The following is a 22,617-nucleotide window of genomic DNA, read 5'->3' on the forward strand; positions in this document are numbered from 1 at the left end:
AGCTCCTGAGTAAAGTTAAACATCCCTGTCGTATAAAAAGGAAAACTTTGAATTAATGGTATTAACGAAAAATGCAGAGGTGGTTAGGAATTTTTTAAAAAGTTTACTTGCAGTTCACAATGATAATTACAATCATAGTGAGTGGACACAACAAAGTATTCATATAGTAGGGAAATCAAACAGTACTGTGTACTGTTGTAACAATATCAGAAACGCTGTTAAACCAAATTAAAGTAAAAGGAATGATGTGAAAGCTAAAGCAGAAAAAGTTGAAGAGAAAAAAAATAGAAGAGTTCCCAGGCCACAATAAGTATCCTAAATCTGTAAACCAGACTTTCAGTGGGAACAAATGAAGACCACAGACACAGAGTTTTACTTGGAAAGTCATGGAAAAAAAAAAGGACTTCGGTTATTGGGCAAAGAAAGGTGGAAAGCTATCCATTTTGCCTACGTGATGGCAGGAAACCTCCATTATATCCACAAAAGGGATGGAGTCTCCACTGTGACTGCAAAAATACAGAAACAACTCCTTGTAAGCAATGCAGATACATAACATTACTATTAACAGATTTAAAAGTTTTAAAGAATGGAAATAGTACAGCATTGCTTTACTGCACAGTTTAAGAGCTTTAAGATAAGAAAGATAAAATCACTTGACCTTCAAAGGACAAACATTACAAAAACATTATGATACCTTAAAGCATTTAAGTTCTGCATAGAATAAGTAAGGTGGTAAATCAGGACAATAGAAAGACATTTTGACAAAAATGCTAGCTGCAAGCTTTAATATCATAGATAGGCCAAATAGAACACAAAATTGGACAAACCAGTTATGAAGATACAGATTTGCTTCATGATTAAATGCTAAATCACAAGCTGAACAAGAATATTTATATGAACATTGTCATATTTAATTGTATCTACAGATAATGACATAAAATAAGTTTTGTAAAAATATTTTGGTTAAGTTCTACAAACTTTTGACAATTACTTTAATCTGAGACCATATAAAAAATCAAAGCCAGAAGTCTATTCCAGTCCAACACCAATGGCGCCACATTATATAAAAAAAATCATGAAAGAGCAAGATTTAACAGAATAGCTGAGCATCCTTGGAGTCTACAGATAATTTCACTAATGATCTTTACAAAATAGTTGGGGTCGGGGAAGAATGAACCATGGAGTTTTGAATTTAAAATGTATATTAGACAAATTGTTGGACTTATTGATGAGCCTTTGTCAGATTTATTACAGTCAAAAGAAGATTTGATATTGGACAAAGTTATTCAAAATGTGCTGGAGGTAGAAATTAGCGGAGTTACAGAAATCCTGAGAGAAGGAAAAATGTATCACATGAGCAAAAAATTCCATTCTGTTTATAAAGTATAGAAAATATAGACCAGTGAAAAGCTAAATACTGTGGAATAACAAAGCTGCACAGGCACAAGCAGTAACTAGCTATTAAGAAAGAATACCATATCTGTAAAATGTTAGGTTTTTTTCATGAGTATGTTTAGAGGTAGCTTACAGAACAAGTCAAATGCTTACCGTTACAAAGACTTAAAGCAATAGTATCATCAGCATTAACAAAGGTGAAACTGGTGATCCAACCAAATCAAACTTGACAGAACTTCTTCATATCGATAAAGATCTCATTAATTTTAAGCTTAATACAGGATAAGTGTTAACATTTTATCTGATCAAATGCCATGGCTAAAAATAAAACAGAAGTTACAGATGACAGATGAAACTTTAATGGTCCAAGTTGCATAGCTGTCAAGATTAAAGGTATGCTACAAATACAGAGACAGTATATTCCTGTTAAGGTGAAAGGAAAGGCTGGTAGGTGTAGGGAATGCTAGATGACTAAAGAAATTGAGGGTTTGTTTAAGAAAAAGAAGGAAACATATGTCAGGTATCCACAGGTGAGATTGAGAGAATCCTTAGATGAATAGAAAGGCGGTAGGAGTATACTTAAAAGGGAAATCAGGAGGGTAAAAAGGGGACATGAGATAGCTTTGGCAAATAGAGTTAAGGAGAATCCAAAGGGTTTTTACAAATACGTTAAGGACAAAAGGGGAACTAAGGAGAGAATGGGGCCCCTCAAAGATCAGCAAGGCGGCCTTTGTGTGGAGCTGCATGAGATGGGGGAAAAGATACTAAACGAGTATTTTGCATCGGTGTCTACTGTGGAAAAGGACAGGGAAGATACAGAATGTATGGAAATAGATGGTGACTTCTTGAAAAATGTCCATATTACAGAGAAGGAAGTGCTGGATATCTTGAAAGTGGATAAATCCCCAGGGCCTGATCAGGTGTACCCTAGAACTCTGTGTGGGAAGCTAGGGAAGTGATTGCTGGGCCTCTTGTCAGGATATTTGTATTAGCAATAGTCACAAGTGAGGTGCTGGAAGATTGGAGGTTGGCTAACGTGGTGCCACTATTTAAGAAAGGTGGTAAGGACAAGCCAGGGGACAATAGACCGGTGAGCCGGATGTCGGTGGTGGGCAAGTTGTTGGAGGGAATCCTGAGGGTCAGGATGTACATGTATTTGGAAAGGCAAGGACTGATTCGGGATAGTCAACATGGCCTTGTACGTGGGAAATCATGTCTCACAAAGCGATTTAGTTTTTTGAAGAAGTAACAAAGAGGATTAATGAGGGCAGAGCGGTAGATGTGATCTATATGGACTTCAGTAAGGCGTTCAACAAGGTTCCCCAAGGGAGACTGGTCAGCAAGGTTAGATCTCATGGAATACAAGGAGAACTAGCCATTTGGATAAAGAACTGGCTCAAAGATAGAAGACAGAGGATGGTAGTGGGGGACTGTTTTTCAGACTGGAGGTCTGTGGCCAGTGGAGTGCCACAAAGATTAGTGCTGGGCCCTCTGCTTTTCATCATTAATATAAATGATTTGGATGTGAGCATAAGAGGTATAATTAGTAAGTTTGCAGATGACACCAAAATTGGAGGTGGAATGGACAGCAAAGAAGGTTACCTCAGATTATAACAGGATCTTGATCAGATGGGTCAATGGGTTGAGGAGTGCCAGATGGAATTTAATTCAGATAAATGCAAGGTGCTGCAAATCTTAGTAGGACTTATACACTTAATGGTAAGATCCTAGGGAGTGTTGATGAACAAAGAGACCTTGGAGTAGTTTCATAACTCCTTGAAAGTGGAGTCGCAGGTCGATAGGATAGTGAAGGCTATGCTTTCCTTTATTGGTCAGAGTATTGAGTACAGGAGTTGGGAGGTCATGTTGTGGCTGTACATGACAGGACATTAGTTAGGTCACTTTTGGAATACTGTGTGCAAGTCTGGTCTCCTTCCTATTGGAAGGATGTTGTGAAACTTGAAAGGGTTCAGAAAAGATTGACAAGAACATTGCCACAGTTGGAGGACTTGAGCTATAGGGAGAGGTTGAATAGGCTGGGGCTTTTTTTCCTGGAGTGTCGGAGCCTGAGGGGGGAACCGTATAGAGGTTTATGAAATCATGAGGGCATAGATAGAATAAACGGAACAAGGTATTTTCCCTGGGTTGGAGAGGGGTGGAGTCCAGAACTAGAGGGCATAGGTTTGCAACATTTGAAAGGCATTTGGATGGGTATTTGAATAGGAAGGGTTTGGAGGGTATGGGCCGGGTGCTGGCAAGTGGGACTAGATTTGATTGGTATATCTGGTCGGTGTCGACAAGTTGGACCAAAGGGTCTTTTTATGTGTTGTCAGAATCTATGACTATTTAAATTCAAAGGTAATAACACAACTGCTTATATATGCATTGCCAATAATGCTTCCAAAGTATGAATTCAAGTTATTCCAATTTCCAACTTCAAAAAACAAACTCAAGTGCCTAATTTAATACATTTTGGAAAGAGGAAAAATTACATTTATTACTTATGAATGTTGTATGCAAAGTCTCAACCTTGCATCAGTTGAGAAAAGCACAATTGAAGCCACAAACCAATATGAGTTCATAAGAATAAAATATGAAGTTGTACTTTTGCAATGGATCAATGCATAATACAGTACATTACAAAAATGAAAATTGTAGACATAGCATGTCAGGAATGGTTCAGGTTCTCTCTTTGGCCTATTTAAAGCGGCTTGGACGATCATGTCTGGAATGCTTTGATTGAAGCAGATGCAATATTGCTCCAGTTGAATAGTGAATTTACTTTCACTGCTCAGGTTAGATATGAAGAATGCCAATGGATAAGAGTCCCACAGGGCTCCTGTTGACCAACAAAACACAATCATCAGTTGTTCAGGAGGAAAGAACTCAGTATCGTGCTCAGTAAAGCATATCATATCCATAATTTTAATGATGGACTATATTCAATATAGAGTTTCTGGAATGGACTTTGCTTATAAAAGTGGATATTAAATATCTCTAATTTAGCTGCTGTTGGTAAGGTGACTTTTGCAATTTCTGCATCTACACTGAACCATTTCAACTCTCCAGGGACAACTGAAAGATCAGGGTTAAAGTGTCTCCCTCGAAAGAATATATCTATAAAGAAATTGGGCAATTCACACCTCCTATGTTTTGTGACTTACTTATCTATGGATTCCAAGACCCACGATCTCAGAGCTTGACACTTACCAAAAGATAACCGCATAAATGAATTAATCATGAAGGTGTGTGCATGGCCACCATCCATTCCAAGTTGTATAGCACTGGTGTCAAATTTCAAATCATTCTGGATGGACAATAGAATTACTGATCATAGATTCACCTGATGTTGTAGCTGTCCATGGCTAAATGTGACAAAATGGCTGCTTGTGATTTGTTTTTAAAAACTGATCCAAGATGTTCAAGGAAAATTGCAGCAGATGCAGCATTTTATATAGCTCAATTCCTGGCCTTCACAGACAGACAACAAAATGCCTGAGTCTTAGTAAGATGGGGCTAGAAATGTTTACTGTAACAGCTGAAAATGTGTTGCTGGAAAAGCGCAGCAGGTCAGGCAGCATCCAGGGAACAGGAGAATCGACGTTCGAGCATAAGCCCTTCTTCAGGAATGAGGAAAGTTTGTCCAGCAGGCTAAGATAAAAGGTAGGGAGGAGGGACTTGGGGGAGGGGCGTCGGAAATGTGATTGGTGGAAAGAGATCAAGGTGAGGGTGATAGGTCAGACTGGGTTGGGGGCGGAGAGGTCAGGAAGAAGATTGCAGGTCAGGAAGGTGGTGCTGAATTCGATGGATTTGACTGAGACAAGGTGGGGGCTCCACTCTGCAGACCTCACTTTCTCCTGTTTACTGTAACACTCAGATAAGGCAGCTCAGATGAAAACCATCTGATTTGAAATTTCCAGTTTTTACTCTCTACGAAATAAAAAGGGAAAGCTTGACTCGCCTTTGTTGAGGCCTCTTAAATAATTATAATTACATATTGGAGTAAATACATTTGCACAATAATAGTAGTTTTAATGTTTTAGACACTGGAAACTTAAATTAGATTTCTATAGACAGTCAGCCTTGGATGCAGAGACTGGTTTCGCTAAACACCCTTGGAGAACCTTCTCCTCCATCAGCAGAAAGATTAGAACAAAAAAGGTATAAACAAGATAATCTCGTAACATACCAAGACACAAGTAACATAACCGGGGGGGGGGGGGGGGGGGGAGCTGAAACAATTGTGAGATAGGGTCATTATGACCTCGATAGAATTTTAAAAAAACGCCGCTTTGCACTCTGACAGGCTGTCTAAAGAATCCAAGAAAGCTTCTTTTAAGAACTTGACAGAGCTATGAAAGTGCTTTAATTTCTTTCCTATTGATGGGATTTGAATAGGTGCTATATTAAAAGTATTTAAAGTAAAGTATTGACAATAAAGTTCATCCTGTTATCAAATTTCTGTTTTAAACCATCTTGCAACATACAAACAGAAGTAGCAGTAAATGGCAGATGCTAGACAATGTTTGTTTGACCTTTCAAAGTCAGGATGTGGAGAAGCCAGTGTTGGACTGGAGTGGACAAAGCTAAAAATTACACAACTCCAGGAGTTAGTCTAACAGGCTTATTTGGAAATACAAGCTTTTGGAGCACTGCTCCTTCATCAGTTGGCTAGGGTTAAAGTCAGGTAAGAGGAATGCTGTGCCTGAAATTGCTAGCTTTGTTACAGAATCACAGTATTAGGTGTAACTATGTTTAGCTTTATGTTAGAGCTAATATTACAAACTTTACAACAATATTCTCTATGTGGATGTTTCCTGAGCACATGATGTGTTAGCCACTCCTTTGGATGAATAAGAGAATAAATACTCCTCTTCATTTAAACTCATGAAGGCCTGCTGTTCACTTATAAGCAAGTCAAGAGTGTGGTGCTGGAAAAGCACAGCAAGTCAGACAACATTCGAAGAGCAGGAAAATCAACATTTTGGATAAAAGCCCTTCATCAGGATGCCTTTTGCCTGATACTTCGATTTTCCTGCTCCTCAGATGCTGCCTGACGTGCTGTGCTTTTCCAACACCACATAATCGAATCTGACCTCCAGCATCAGCAGTCCTCACTTTCACCTAGTTCATTGATAAGTGTCAATGGCAAAGAAATAGACATTATCCTTTTTGAAAACACATTATTTACAAACAGTCAAGGAAGGGAATTAATGTTTTAGTTCTCTCACTTCCCTGTTTGTAACAAAGGACAAATAGGAATTGCTATGTGTAATTATTTTTCTTTTTGTACTGCTTTTGCAGCATTTGTTATCATGTACCTTCCTTGCTAGAAAGGATGGACTGAGTAATCTGCTACAAACCTTTCTTCAAAGTTGCTAGGAGGGGCAAAGGATTTCTGAATTTCCTTGCCTTTTGAAATGACTAATTTACGTAACCTTGTAGTGCATCAGAATCAATAACTCAGTGTTAAGAACTGAGTATCCAACTTTGGAAATACTTAACAGGTACTAGCTATGGTCACTTACAGAAAAAAAAAATGAAGGATCGACATTCAGATGATCCATTAGTAGCTAATGATTACTAAAGGAAATTGGGGATTTTAAAGTGATATCAGCAATTCCAACTAATTTCCATTCAAAATACAGAGGTAGCATGGTCATTCCATAGCAGGCATGGTAAACAAAATTTTCTGAAGTTCTTTGAATAAAAAAAAATACATTTGCATCTCTTTTCTGAAAGAAGCAAAAGGAATACAGATTAGCTTATATGGCTCTTGGAATCGCTACAGGAACGTGTTGAGCCATTTTGTGAGCAACAACACTTATTGTTACCAGGGGTAGACTGAAGGGGGAGAAAAGGCCTGGGGCCTAAAAATGCTAGTTATAGAAAATATGAGGCCAAACGGATCATACAAGTTTTGCTGCAAATTCAAAACTAACAACATGGATTCAAATTTAAGGACCAGAAGCAAGATTAGAAATTAATAGTATCAGTAGATAATTGAGTAAACTATATTTAAAAACAACTGTGTGCAATTTTGGTCTACCTGCTGTAGGAAGGATGCCATGAAATTTGAAAGGGTTCAGAAAAGATTTAAGGATGTTGCCAGGGTTGGTGGATTTGAGCTATCGGGAAAGCTGAATAGACTGGGGCTATTTTCCCTGGAGCATCTGAGGATAAGGGGTAACCTTATAGAGGTTTATAAAATCATTAGGTGTGGGGGGAGCCAAATCTAGAGGGCATAGGTTTAAGGTGAGAGGGGAAAGCTTTAAAAGGAACCTAAGGTGCAACTTTTTCCACACAGAGGGTGGTGTATACATGGAGTAAGCTACCAGAGGAAGTGGTGGAGGCTGGTACAATTACAACATTTAAAAGGCACCTGAATGGGTATATGAATAGGAAGGGCTTAGAGTGATATGGGCCAAATGCTGGCAAATGGGACTAGATTTATTTAGGATATCAGGTCAGTATGCTTTAGTTGGACCAAAGGGTCTGTTTCCATGCTGTATATCACTATGACTCCAATTCTAATGCTGATTAATATACTCAAAAAAAAGTTGGATAAATAGTAATTTAGGACGCTAATAGTTGGCAGAGCAAGTATAGACATAATGAAGTATGTAACTGAACCACATTGTCAAGCAGAGACCACCTTTGGAGTTCAATTGGTCAGCATCGAAAATCATGGGCAGAATTGCATTCTCTTTTCGATCATTATATTTGAGGTTTTAAAATTACACATTTCTTGGGAGCTTCGCCTTTAATTAGAGCTGATAATTTCAGGTCTGTTCAGAAGGTAGGTTTAAACAAGCCCAATTTTCTTGTTTCATGTCAGTTTTTCCTTAATTGACCAGCATAATTGTATTCCATTTTTCTCTCCCTTTCTAAGGATATGTTTGCTTTTGAAAGGGAGTCCTGTGTATCAGAAGGCCCACATCCAAGTCCCACCTGCTCCAGATATATTTGATACAATGTCTGAACAGGTTGATGAAAAATATCAATGCCTGTTTTTGACACTGCTCTCCATTATCCCACTGGACAGCGAGCTTGAGATTAGAAGTTTGCTGTATGGCATTTATCAGGGTACAACATATTAATCATGCAATGCATTGCACTATTTAATTTTTAATGTCTGCTTTAATGTTTGAATTTATTTGCATACCTCTGGTTTAAAGCAACCTCCAGTGTTTTTTCAATTCTTGTCGAAGTTTTACCAATACTTGGGTGTTTTCTTGTTTCATGTCAAGAGAACTCATTGCAGATAATGCATCACCAATTAAAGAGTTCAGCAAAGTCTCCACGACATCATAAGCCTGAATAAAAGTAGTATGAAAATCTATCTTATGACCGATTAGAAATGTGACATTATAGACTTCAGAACTTCAATTACTGTTCGTGCACCGAATAAACCAACAAACTGTTAAACACAGTAATAATTCTGTTCCTTAATAGTTTATTCCAAAGACAGGCTATTACACAGAGACTAAAGGAATTAGCCATGTCTTAGCAAGTTTACATAAACTTGATGTCTTATAGCCACAAGGACAACCAATTGCCCTGAAGAAGAATTTAAAGAATTAATCACAGGAAAGTAGTGTCTTTGAACAATCAATGCAAAATATAACAAGAAACAAAGAAATTACTTTTGATTAGGGCAGCACGGTGGCTAAGTGGTTAGCACTGCTGCCTCACAGCGCCAGGGACTCTGGTTCGATCCTTGGGCAATTGTCTGTCTGAGTGGAGTTTGCAACTTCTCCCAGCATCTGCGTGGGTTTCCTCTGGGTGCTCTGGTTTCCTCCCACAGTCCAAAGATGTGCAAGTTTAGGTGAATTGGCAGTGCTAAATCGCCCATCGCATTGAAGGATGTGTAAGCTAGGTGCATTAGTTGGGTGAAGGGTAGAGTAATAGGGTAGGCAAATGGGTCAGGATGGGATACTCTTCAGAGGGTCGGTGTGGAAGTGTTGGGCCAAATGACCTGTTTCCACATTGTTATGGTCAGCTGCAGTCTTGCAGTAACTTATATGAAAGACTCCGAAGAAATTATCAATATATAACCTCAGAGACCAAAGGACAAAAACCTGTATAAGAATCAAACACCAGAACAACTCAACGGCAGAACTTCAAAGAATGACACTGCACAAGGTCTGAACCCTGGAAACTTCCAGAGAGAGATTACTGTTAATTGAAGTCTTGACCAGATTTCACCATGAATCCGGTAATAGCTAAGGTGGGTCGCAGGCATATACTTGCTTTAGGTGTCTAATATTTGGTTGCTACATGCAATAATGTTTGACTTATTATTTCAGTATTTGATTGTCTGTGAGATTTCTTAATAAGTAGCTGAATTAAAGGTAACTTGTGGAGTTACCCACAACAGAAACTTGTAAAAATATTATTTGCAATTATTTTGAGACCAACCAGGGTAGTTCAACTCATGTAAGTATACATCACTTTCAAATCTCTAAATTTCTCTTTTAATTCCCTTTCCCCATGTTTCTATATTCCCTCTCTCAATGCGCTTACTGGTTTTGTTCCACAATTTCATGGGTATTGAACTTGCAGCACCTTGGCAGAAAAGGACATTTATATGTGAATAGAGTGAAAGTGTTAGCATAACTGCTGAATCTACAGCAGAGGTCACTGGAATGATCAGCAGTGGGAATACAAACCTTTTAACCACCTTTCCCAGCTTGAAATTTTGAGCACAATTGTTTTCTTTTCTTCTATCATAGCTGTGATTAGTTAATGAGCACATGCGGGAATCATACGATTGGACTTTTTTTTAAGGATCAAATTAATTGCCTGATCTATTGGGAGTGGCTCAGAGTGTATATTGCGCTGTGTGTCTAGTATTAATTGAAACAGCAATGCATATCTATCACAGACAAATTTTGCCGTTTTCCAATCAACACACACACTCACACAAAACTACATTAAATATATATTCTAAACCTCTGAAAAAAAGCCTGAAGCCTAAAGGATCAATTAATTTATCCATACCTGGCTTATTACAAGGATCCGACCCTGAGCAAGCACTTGGAGTAAATGTGTCACATGAGCTATTGTATTTGCTTGAATTCCAATGTTAGATCCCACTACCAAGATCACCAGTTCAGGTCTGTATCCATATGTCAAAGGTAGAATAACCTCACAGAGTGAATAAAGAAGATCCCCATCCCATTCATTATCCTGCAAAATAGAGGAAAATAAAGTGCTTTTTCAAAAGAATTTGTAAATGAAGTTTTGTGACCTTAATGTAAAACTAAAAGCTTCCTCTATACAAGACTGTTGGATCTCTGCATGAGGAAGGAGAGTTCCAGCAGTAACCATGATATGCAAATAATCAAACTGTAACAGAGACTATTACTGTACTACTTGGCAACAGTCCAACCCAATTTTTAAAAATATTTTCCTAACCTGTAAAGGATAGCTCCTCAATAAGATTCAGAATACCCTGGGGGTCACAAGGCAACTGTCGAGTTCCAGCCGAGTGAAAACAGTGTACTCCCCAACAGATTCCCTCTTTAATAGCTCCCCCTTCAACTATCCAACACTCAATTCTTACTGAAAGGTTGTGACAGTTTTCAAGCCTCGGAATGGGGTCATAGTGGAAAAAGCCTTGGGATACACTGCAGTAAGGATTTCCGGCCTCACGCCAGCTTTATTTGATGCCGCTGCAACTGCACGGGGTGCAGTTAGAGCTGTGCAGTGCAGTGCCTGTGATGTTACCACTAGTGATGGAAACATCGGAAATTGACTTCCAAAATGCAAAGTTAGATCTTTGTTGGTGGCAAAGTATACATCAAATGAAGATTGAGTTATGTTTGAGCAAATTGTAAAGATTCTAAATGTGCATTTGTTGTAGTAGAAAAACTAACAATTTAAATCCACATAACAGTGCCAAACATAAGATTTACATATTTCACACATGATTTGTCAAGAATCACAACAACACTTGGCTGCTGACAGCAAAAACTGAAGTAGTGAAGTAGTCTAATATGTTAGTCCTCAAATTTGGATTGTTTGGATTATCCTACTTATGAAGAAAATAAATAAATGTACATGTGATGCATATTATATATATTTCACTCATTTTGGTTTTCACAACTGCACCAAAGTATTTCAAAATCTAGTACAAGTGCATTTTCATTTTGATAAATTAACATTTCTCAAAGTTAAATTGTCTATCCATTACGAACTTGATTCTTTGAATGACATATATCCTTCTTACACAATGTTAGATAAGTATGCATATCAAACCATCGTGACTTTTCCAATAGATAGTATGGCACCGCGGCTCCTTCTCCAGGCAAAGATTCAGTCCCTGCAATGTATGCCCATTTGTTTTGGCCCTAAATCCCTACAAGCGTATGAGTATGTTCGCCGAGCTGGGAAGTTGGTTTGCAGATATTTTGTCCCCTGTCGAGGTGAACATCTTCAGTGCTTTGGAGCCTCCTGTGAAGTGCTGCTGTACTGAGTCTTCTGGTACTTATTTGGTTCCGTTTCTGCTGCTTCCGGTTGTAGTGGCCGGTATATTGAGTCCAGGTCTATATGCTTGTTGATGGAGCCTGTGGATGAGTGTCATGCTTCGAAAGAGTTTTCTGGCTGTCCCTGTTTCGCTTGTCCTATGATTGTTGTGTTGATCCAGTTGAATTTGTGGACCTTGTCATCTGTATGTACGGCTAACAAGAACAGCTAGTTGAGGCATTTAGTGGCTAGTCGAGTTCATGGATGCGGATTGCGAGTTGTCTGCCTGTCTGTCCTATACAGCATTTTGTGCGGTCTTTGCATGGTATCTTGTAAATTATGTTCATATTTCACATGATCGGTATAGGGTCTTTTGTTCTGGTGAGCTATCGGTTTGCGGGCTGTCATGAATCCGAGTAATCAGAGAATTCTGGCTGTTAGTTCAGAGACTTTTTTTATGTAAAGTAGCATGGCTAGTGAGTTAGGTAGTGGCATGTCCTTGTTATGTTGTTTATCTGTTAGGCATCTGCACTTGAAGTTTTGGGATATCCGTTCTTGGCAAAGACACCATGGAGACCTTGAAGAATACCTCTACAGAGTCTTCAAGCACAGATATCCCTACAACTTCATCCATCGGTGCTGAACAGACAAACAATGCAATGAGGACAAGCCACAACCTAACTCTTGAGCCACGCTATCTTATATAAAAACATCTTGGAACTGACAACCAGACTTTTCTGACCACTCCGATTCATGACAGCCCACAAATTCACAGCCATGTGCAGACAACAACTCACCAGAACAAAAGACCCTATACCCATCATGTGCAAGACAAACATAATTTACAAGATACCATACAAAGGCTGCACAAAACACTACATACGTCAAGCAGGCAGACAACTAGCAATTCACATCCATGAACACCAACTTGCCACTAAACGCCACAACCAGTTGTCCCCAGTAGCCGTACACACAGATGACAGGACCATAAATTTGACTGGGCAAACACACCGATCATAGGACAAGCTAAACAGAGGACAGCTAGAGAATTTCTAGAAGTACGGCACTCATCCACTCTATCAACAAACACAGGTCTAGACCCAATATATTGGCCACTACAACAACCAACCAACAGGAACAGCAGAAATGGAACCAAATAAATTCCAGAAGACAGTACAGCAGCACTTCACAGGAGGCTCCATTGCACTGAAGATGTCACCCTGACAGCGGACAAGACGCCTGCAAAGCAATTTCCCAGCTCAGTGAACATACCCACAACTACGACAGCCAGCACTCTAACTACAAATCTTTACGCAAACCTTAAAGATGGGATTATGTTCTGGTGAGGAGCAATGAAACTGCCCAGATAAATAATCATATTTCAGCAGCATTCTATATCTTCCACACATAAGGATATATCAAACAGTTGTGGTCTAATAAGCTAGCAGGTTCAGTGTGCTAAAATGAAATAGTATTAAATCTAGAACAAAACTCCTAAATACTGTGAAGGTTTTGCAATAGCAGACTCAAGTATGTGATTGAATGGAAGATGATTAATGGATACAGTTATACATCTTGCTAACTATGCTTCTTAATTAGAAAACATCAGTACATAATTAGATTTTTTTGGATCCTTGCTATAACAAACAAATAACTCCATTAATTCCCACTGAAACTGCTTCAGTTATCTCACATAAGATGTAATAATTTAGGAGATATCAAAGCAGACAATGGAATCAATGATAGAGATTAGAGTTGCGAAGTAACAGGTAAAATAATAGGATATTAATTTCTTGTTTGAGTAATAATGGGAAGCAATACAGTAGTCTTTCAGGGGCTTCCATTCATCATTTCTGTATGGATTTTGTCCAATAATATAAAATAGACAACCTGTTATCATCTTCCTGGTCATCTTCACTCTTATGAAGACTCCTGTTACCAATTTCCTGTATGGGAACACTGTAGAGTGAACCCTTCTATCTCTAAAAATTATAATATTCCAGTCTGTTTCATGACACAAATTATAGTTTTGAACTGATTTCATCACCCCAAATGTCCAACTTAGACCTGAATCCTGTAGGGTCCTCTGTGATTATTTACATATTATCCAAGAAAGAGATTTACTTCCATTTTCCTGGATCTTACTGAAGAGAGAGTCTGCATATATCCAATAAATAAGCACCCAATGAAATCAAAAGTGATGTAGACTATGATATAGAGTGTACACACTATAATGGGGGTATATGATGGGAACACAAATACTTTTGTGTAAGGACTAAGTAGTTTCTCTGGTATTGACATGGTCTTCAGGGCATGGTCATCCTGGTTAGGTCCACATTATTCCTGAAACCCTGAACCTGAATCTGGTGAGCGTAAGTAAACTTACCAAACACATTAAATCATTCTAAATGATCCAGTTACTGGAGAATAAAACATTTTCCAGAATAGACTATGCGTCCATATACTAGACACTCTACACCTAATAGTGGCTTCTGTACACACCTCCTTCCAGCAGACTGGAATGTAGTACTTGCTGAGCTTCTTCTCATACTGTTTACCATTTATCTGCAGCACCAGAATTTTTCTGAAAATTACATTTCAAAAGATGTTAAGATATTGCTTTTTTTTTCAACATTAAACAACCTAGCTAGTCAGATTTTTAATTTTACAACCTTTCAATTCATCGGATTTACTTTGAGAAAACTGGACAGGGCATTGCAAGGATTGGCAATGTACCTCTGTTAGCCACGCAGACATGATAGTATCCAAACCTAATTGCATAGCAGCCACCTGAATATCCAAGTCTCTTAGAGATACTTCTATTCTTTTTATTGTTGGGTAGGTGGAATCAAATTTTTAAACTCTGTCCTCTATGGATCCTTTTTGAGAATAAACACACCAATTGTTAAAATGTTCATCCATAGAAACAAGGTTCCAAATGACGTTAGGACAGAAATAGCCAAAATAGGTATGAGAAAAAAAGATGTAATTCTTGGCTCCTGATTGTATTTATCTGTGGAATTAATTGCCACAGAAGACCATGGCGACCAGGTCATTGAGTATATTTAAGACTGAGATAGATAGGTTCTTGAGTATCAAGGAGATCAAAGGTTACAGGGAGAAAGCAGGAAAATGAGTTTGAGAAACTTATCAGCCATGATTTAATGGCAGAGCAGACTCAATGGGCTGAATGGCCTAATTTCTGCTCCTATGTCTTCTGCTCTTTATAACACTCTTGTACTAGAAAGTGCCTGTTTGTATTGAAAGAAAGGAAAGGAAAGAAGCAACGTGATCGGAATTCAAAATTTCTGGAGTTTGATGTACAAAGGAAGGTTTTCTTCTGATAATTAGGGGACGAACAAAGTTTTCCTGAGCAATGGAACACTTTCAAGTAAGAACTCGCAGTCCCGCTCCATGAGCACTGCCTCTGACAGTCATACTGCCTGCCATTACTGAAGCTCACAGATTGCCAACAACCATTAAGCTGAAATACCATAAGATTCCTTTGAGGGAGGACATTTTGGCAAAGTAAATAAAAGTCAGCAATGAACATCTGTGATAATTAGCTCAACAAATGAACTTCATTTTGTAGTGCTTGTTTGAAAATATCTTTGTTTAATTTATTTTCCAACCCCAACATCACTGCTCTGCTAAGAGATTGGAGGGACTTTCGTTGACTGGCACTAGCTTTCATTCTGTCCTTTCCCCCTGTCCATTATTCTGACGATCAATGGTTGCTTGATCGTGACAGTCAAGACCATCTTTAGTTCCTGGTGAATTTGCATTTTTAGCAAAGTTCTCTGAACAGTTAGTCAAGGAAGAAAACCATCTACTTTATCCTCTCCAATATTGTACTAAAGCTAATTTATATATGGTTATCATGCTGCTGTCAAGACTCTCATCAGCTATTTCAAAAACCGGTGAAGAAGCCTTCCTTAGCTGCATGGCTATCAATGAAGTTCTCTGGGTCAAAAAGGAGCACCAATCGACTTTTAAAAATACTTGAAAGTCCCAAGGTAGGAAACGTTCATTCTTGGTTTTAAGAACCAGATTCTTAAACAACATGAACATTTTAAAGTAATAAGATTTTATACATGGTTTGCAGATAAATGGAGGGGACATACTCATCCTCTTGAATATCAATTGGAATATTAGCTTCTCCAAGCAGCAGAAGAAAAATTCTTAAAAAGAGAAAAATAAAACATAATTTACAACATTAGTAGACAAGTCAATGTTTAAACAGTAACCAAAATGCCAATAAATACATGAGACCATAGATGTAAAGGTATGTTACGGCTACATGCCATGAACTCTCCAAGTCACATTATGAACCTATATTCATTTTAACACCATGACATATAAACAAACACATGCACTAAGACTGTTCACCAAGATAAATAGAACATTAAAGAGCAGAGAAATGTAAGGTTTAAAATCTATTAGGACATTAAATGATTCACCTTATATTTATCCAATTTAGAAGAAAGGAAAAAAAAACCAGAGCAGACTTAAAGAGGTGCATAAGTAAACTTTGAACATAAGTTTTCTAATTTAACGGGTGACAAATGTTTACCTCAATCAACTTACTCGCAAACATTTTCCAAAAGCATCGGGTGCATTCTAAATAAAGACTTAGGCAATGACAGGGGAGCTTTGGACCTAAATAAATCACTTTTACCCTTTGAGACTGTTTGGTCCTCTTTCGTTGAGCTCCAGCAGTAAAATCAATGATTAGCAAACAAGTGACTCTGCCAGTTTAAAAGTGCACAATCACAGTCTCCTTTGCCAATATTTTGACTTTTATAATGAATGGCGATAGTCAAGTTAGATCTCGAGTTTGGACTCATTTAGCTGCTCTCAGCAGGGGTGGGATGGCCAGTACCAGGGAACTACAGATGCATAAGAAATAGAAGGGGTACACCATTTGGCACATCAAGCTTGTTCTATCATTCAGTACAATCCTGGCTGATTTCATGCATCAACTCCATTTTCTCACCTGCTCCTCAAATACCTCAGTAACCTGAGAAGCCAAAATTCTTTCCATTTCCATTGAATAAATGTATTCAATTATGCAGTAGTCAACACTCTGTGAATCGTTTGGAATTCTGGATCACAATCTGAGACACAAACTCTCCTTATTCAGTGCTAAATGATCAGCTTCTTATCAACAAGAGAGTTTGCAGGTGGCACTAAATTAGGCAGGGGCAAATAGCCCTGGTTGTGCTCCAGATTGATATCCAAAATTCCCTGTTGGAAGTACTAATTGCTACCGAGATCACATTAACATCTGTCCAGCAAACACATTGTACTGGTTACTTTAAGGACAGCAGGCAGCAAGTGCTGAAAATTGGAAAAGAAACGAAAAAAAGTTTAACATTTATTTACCTGTTTGCTCCAACTCGGAGAGCATAACGTGCTGCAGAGACACCAGCTAATTGTGTTGAAGATACCACAATGCCATTTCTAGCCTATGTAACAGTAAACAAAGGTTATACAATTAAACGTTCACTGGAACTTGCTTCAGCAAAGAACGTAGTGATCACCTAAATGGATGTGGATACACTGCATGACTATTCTCAAAAATCACAGAACAATTTTTATTTGTTGTTATAACCTGCATTTTTGTGCCCTTACTATAGCAAAGCTTTCCGAGGTGTTTCACAAAGTCATCATCAGCCAATAGTTGACACTGAGCCAGTTAGAGAATTTGAGGACGGATGACCAAAGCTATGGTCAAAAAGTAGCATTAAAGCAGCATTTTGAAGGAGGTGGGATAGGTACACAGTTGGAGAAAAGTCCTTCAAGCCTAGATTGTTGAAAGTGGAGCCACCAATAGTGAAATGCAGCAAAAATGAGGAAGCACCAAAGGCAGAGTGGAAAAAAAAACTGACTGCGCTGGGATGGTGCTAGTTGCAAGTTACAGAAAGGGATCGCAGTGAGATTTGAACAGAAGGATAGGAATTTTAAATTTACAGGTACTAGAATTCTGATAAAGAAACTAAAAAATATTTTTATAGCACACTAAAAATGCTAGCTAATGTTGTTTATAACCATATCATTAGCTTGAACATCAGAGATATTGGTAAAGTCTGTAGACAATGTGACCTGACTTCATAATTCATAAAAGAGTACATTTCCAGAATCAACATCAAGCAGAATGCCAATTCTGTTCTATATGGTTTCAGTACAGATGTGAGCACAAGTAAGCTGATGATTGATCTATATGTGCAACCTTGAACATGTTCCTCAGAATTAAATTTAACAAAGATATTTTTGTTACTAATTTATTAAGTCCACGAAATATAAATGATATGTCTTAAAGATACTGATAGCTATTTACTAACCCTCCACTGGTATTTCTATCCCATTTAGTCTGAATATAATTATTAGGGACATCATCTGTTCCCATTGCAATACCCTAACTTAGGTTTATGGCTACCTATTACGGGATAGATATACCAGTAGAGGGCGATCAGAAACAAAATACTCAGCTGGTCAAGAAGAGCGCTCAAAGAAAACCATGTATGATTCCTTGACCATTTTCTTATTCCATCGTCTTCCTTCACAGTAAATGTGGCAGAGATTGCCATTGACAGAATGCGGCCCCTGAACCACACCAGGTAATGTTTGAAAGAAAGCTGACCATCACAATGAAAACTGCCACATGCCACAATGAGATAACACACCTGTATGGTGCCCCTTATTTTGTAGCTTTTGCTGCATAATAACATCTTTTAAAAACAAAATGAATTATGTTACATGCTAAATACTTAATTTCATAATGACATTTAATCTGTAATTCTGAACAAGCAACTGTTCTCACGGATTTGGAGTTCAGTTCGGCTCTTTTACTGAAGAGTATAGAAAATATATCCCTTTCTAACTGTTATACTTCAAGGACTGCAGATACTTAGGGAAATTTGTGTTCCATCTCCCAATTTTCTTCCTACAATGCCAACGTTTACTAGAATTTCACTATCTATACCCTCTTCAGTGCAAAACAAGAAATTTATCATTAACGCCAGGCAAGCACAGAAGCACCTAACAGACAAAATGCAGTTCCATTTTCTGATTTGGAACTGTTGGTACTAAACTCAGTAAAGTTTGTTACTTTAGATTCTGAACAATAATGCATCATTTAATCTACCCACAAATCATTTGCAATTTCTAATCTTGCCACAGTGAGTGTACATCATTAGGAACTCAAATTTCACCTACCTCCCTTTGCATGATTTTGTCAATCAGTGGAAATATTTTTCCCAGGGAGAGTAAAAGATGTTCAACCATTGGGTGTGTATAGTCACCGGCACTGTGGAGAAATTTGGAAAATGATTTCACAAAGAAGGTTAATCTCAAGCTGACAAAATGAAATAAGTACAAACGTACCATCATCACATATCTCTCCGAATTAGTTTTTTTTCCACATAGACACATCATACAGGTTTCTCTGTAGACCCAAGAAGAAATTGGAATTCCTCTGCACACGTTAAAAAACTTAGTTTTATTTCAAGTTAGTAATAGGATTCTTCCCCAGCGATTAACACACTTTTAAACAAACATTCTCAAAATGTTTCTTTTCCAATATCGGAGAAATCTAAACCAGCCAGTCTATTCTCAATCATCGATAAAGCATTGTAAGGGGTAGTCAGTTATGCTATCTATTGAAAAGCACTTGTTCAGGAATAAACTGCTCATTGATGCCCAGTTTGGGTTCTGCCTGGGCCATTCAGCTCCTGATCTCATAACAGCCTTGGTCCAAACATGGTCAAACAGCTGAATTCTAGAAGTGAGTTGAGAGCGGCTACCCTTAATCTGTGACAAAATTTAGCAATAAGGAACCCTAGCAGAAGGAAACCAATGGGAATCAGGAGGAATGCTCTTTGCTGGTTGGAGTTGTACCTAGCAGAAAGGAAAGTAGCTGTGGTTGCTGGAGGTCAGTTATCTCAGTCCTCGGATATCACTTGCAGGAATTCCTCAGGACAGTGTCCTGGTTCCAACCATCTTCAGCTGCTTCATCTATGACCTTCCTGATGTCATAAAGTCAGAAGTGGGAATATTCACTGATAATTAAATAATACTACCTGACCAAGCAGCAGGGTGCTGAAAGCTAGTACTTCCAAATAAACCTGTTGAACTATAATCAGGTGTGGGTGATTTTTTAAGTTTTTCCAACCCAGTCCAACACCAGCACTTCCTCATCATATGCAGAAAGACCTCGACAATGTTCAAGAATGGGCTGGTAAGTGGCAAGCAACACGAGTGCCCATCTCAAACAAGACAGAACCTAACCATTACACTGCTATGATCAAATGGTATTACCATCATTGAACCCTGAACCCCCAAATCAACATCTTGGGGGTTACCATTGACTAGAAACTGAACTGCACGAGTCATATAAAAACTGTTGTTACAAGAGCAGGTCAGAGGCTAGGAATTCTGAATGGAGAAGAATGCTCCATCGACAAGTCACAAAGGAATAACTCACCAAGGCTCCTTCAAAAGCACCTTCAAAACCCAAGACCTCTACTACATAGAAAAGTAATTGACAGTCATCACATGGAACCCACATCACCTGCAAGCTCCCCTCTAAGTCACACAACATTCAGATTTGGAACTATATTAGCATTCCTTCACTGTCATTGGGTCAAAACCCTGGAACTCCCTCCCTAACAGCAGTCTAGTATTCCTACATTTAAGAAATGCAGTGGCTCAGGAAGATAGCTCCACATTCACGGTAATACGGGTGGATAATACATCCTGAACAAATGGAAAAAAAAAGTTGTTCACTCTTGTCAACTGAAGATGTCAAATTAAGAGATATGCATTTCTTACACTGTTTCCTGACTTTCTGAAACATTGTGGTTACAAGTTAACTTGCAAAATTTGCAGCCTATTCTGTTTAAATTGTTTTTATTCCAACAATTTAGATTAATCTTCACTTTAACCATGAGAATTAGGAAACCAATACATTTCTACTGAAGGGACTAGATGATAGAACCAGTGCAAACACAATGAGCCATATGGCCTCCTTTACTGGGCAATTCTGTGATTACCTTGCTTTCAAGTTCTTACTGCATTTCCTGTTTTTTTAAAAAACAAATCACTCCAGATTACCCATGAACTGTGCCTCCAAAAAATTAAGTTTATGCAATTCAAGCTAACCTGCAGAGAATTCCAGCTTCTTCTATGGTGATTTTCCTCTCTTCTACTTTGAGGCATTGATCCAATTTGGTTAGCTTTTCTACACAACCAGCAAATGCAGTTCTTATGGCAGGGGCTGATATTAGAACTTTCTTCATGTGGGAATCCATAAACTCCTCAAAGTCTTGATTCACATCAGAGCCTGTAGGGACTTTCTTCTCTTCTGTACTTGTAACTGTACTTGATTCAGAATCACTTTCGTCAAACCCAAAGTTCTGTTTCTTCGGTTGTGTCTCATTAATAAGTACATCTGAAGAAATTGTAAAAAGTAAAAGACTAGTTAACAGCACAAATTAATTTGTCTGTATTTAGCCCACTTTCTTATTGTTTACAGACTAAAGGAAATGAGATATTATTTCATAAACGAAGCAGCGGTATACTTGCAACATAAGACAAACTTTCCTACCATCAATATAGGAGATGATCCTGCCTGTCCTATGTATCAGAACTCAATTCAACCAATCTTCTGAATACAGTTTAATTATAAAGCTAAATTACTGCTTCAAGCACCTGGAAAAACAAAACAAAACCACTCCATAAGCAAAGAGGAGAAGTCAGGTTTTGTGTGACCTGGAACAAACAGAGGATGCTGGAGAAACTCAGGTCTAGGAGCATCTGTGGAGAGAGGAACAGAAACATTTCAATACCCATCTCAAACATTCCATGTTTGTTTCAGATCTTCATTGCTTTTAATTCTGTTACCTAGACTGGGTGCGTTGTGTTATGAGGAACAGGCTGGGTTTGTACTTGCAGGAGTTTAGAAAGGTAAGTAGCAACAGGAGCTTTAAGTGACGGGTCTTAAAGAAGTAAATGTGGAAATTATGCTCTCTCGTGGGAGAATCAAGAACGAGGGGTCACATTGTTTAAAAATTAGAGTCTCCTGTTTAAAATTGAGAGAGATGAAACAAAACATGTTTCTTATGGAGGGTCATGACTCATTGGTGTCCTCTTTCTGAAAAGAGGAAGTGAGGAAGCAAAGTCTTGAAATATTTGAAAGGCAAAGGTGGACAGATTCTTGGCAAGGAAGGGGTGAAAAGTTATTGGGGATGTACAAGAAAGTAGATGTGTGGCTGCAGTCAAACCAGCTGTGATCTTAATAGTAAAGCATGCTTGAGGGGCCAAATGGCCTATTCCTGCTCCTTGTTCGTAAAAAAGTGAGCAAATCCAACAGTGTACCATTAAGAATTGACACAAGAAATGTTGCTGAAATATCATTTCAAAGTTAAATGCATAAAGTGCAACTTTACTGATGAGAAAAAGTATGAATTTAATCAATTTTGTATTTGAATACATGGTACATAGACAGCTTTGGGCAAAAGGCATGATTTGAACTGAAAAATGGATGATTTAGTAAAACGAATGACTCAGTGTGCCCTTGACACTCATTTGAATGAGTTATAAAGATAACTAGAATGCTTACTCACATTTTAGTTTCCTATTGTTCTTTTCTGTAATTGGCAAGTCCCTTTTCTAACCAAATATTGCAGATTTGAATCTAATGTAAATGATTGAAATTTTCATAGCCTCTACATTGAATGCCACGTGGAAGCA

The 22,617-nt window shown here is 38.2% G+C and overlaps 1 protein-coding gene across 5 annotated transcripts in view; it reads right to left on the reverse strand.

Moving 5' to 3' along the window:
• Positions 1–756: 756 nt before the first annotated feature.
• Positions 757–22,617, reverse strand: part of hdac10 (histone deacetylase 10) — a 39,320-nt gene continuing 17,459 nt past the window's right edge. For 4 of the 5 annotated variants that reach the window (XM_087999534.1, XM_087999533.1, XM_087999535.1 and 1 more), the window contains 7 exons: positions 21,028–21,316; positions 19,084–19,174; positions 17,251–17,333; positions 15,990–16,046; positions 14,368–14,449; positions 10,399–10,587; positions 8,846–9,476 (listed from right to left, as the gene is read on the reverse strand). In XM_087999534.1, coding sequence (XP_087855660.1) covers positions 9,321–9,476; positions 10,399–10,587; positions 14,368–14,449; positions 15,990–16,046; positions 17,251–17,333; positions 19,084–19,174; positions 21,028–21,316 — 947 coding nt within the window. In that variant the 3' untranslated portion in view covers positions 8,846–9,320. Of the gene's footprint in view, positions 4,235–8,560; positions 8,712–8,845; positions 9,477–10,398; positions 10,588–14,367; positions 14,450–15,989; positions 16,047–17,250; positions 17,334–19,083; positions 19,175–21,027; positions 21,317–22,617 lie in introns of those variants that run through there. The other variant, XM_043713747.2, reaches the window with a different exon arrangement.

Source organism: Chiloscyllium plagiosum, unplaced genomic scaffold (genome assembly GCF_037043375.1).
Source record: "Chiloscyllium plagiosum isolate Xiang-an unplaced genomic scaffold, Cpla_swu_hap1 HiC_scaffold_23, whole genome shotgun sequence".
Classification (NCBI taxonomy): domain Eukaryota; kingdom Metazoa; phylum Chordata; class Chondrichthyes; order Orectolobiformes; family Hemiscylliidae; genus Chiloscyllium; species Chiloscyllium plagiosum.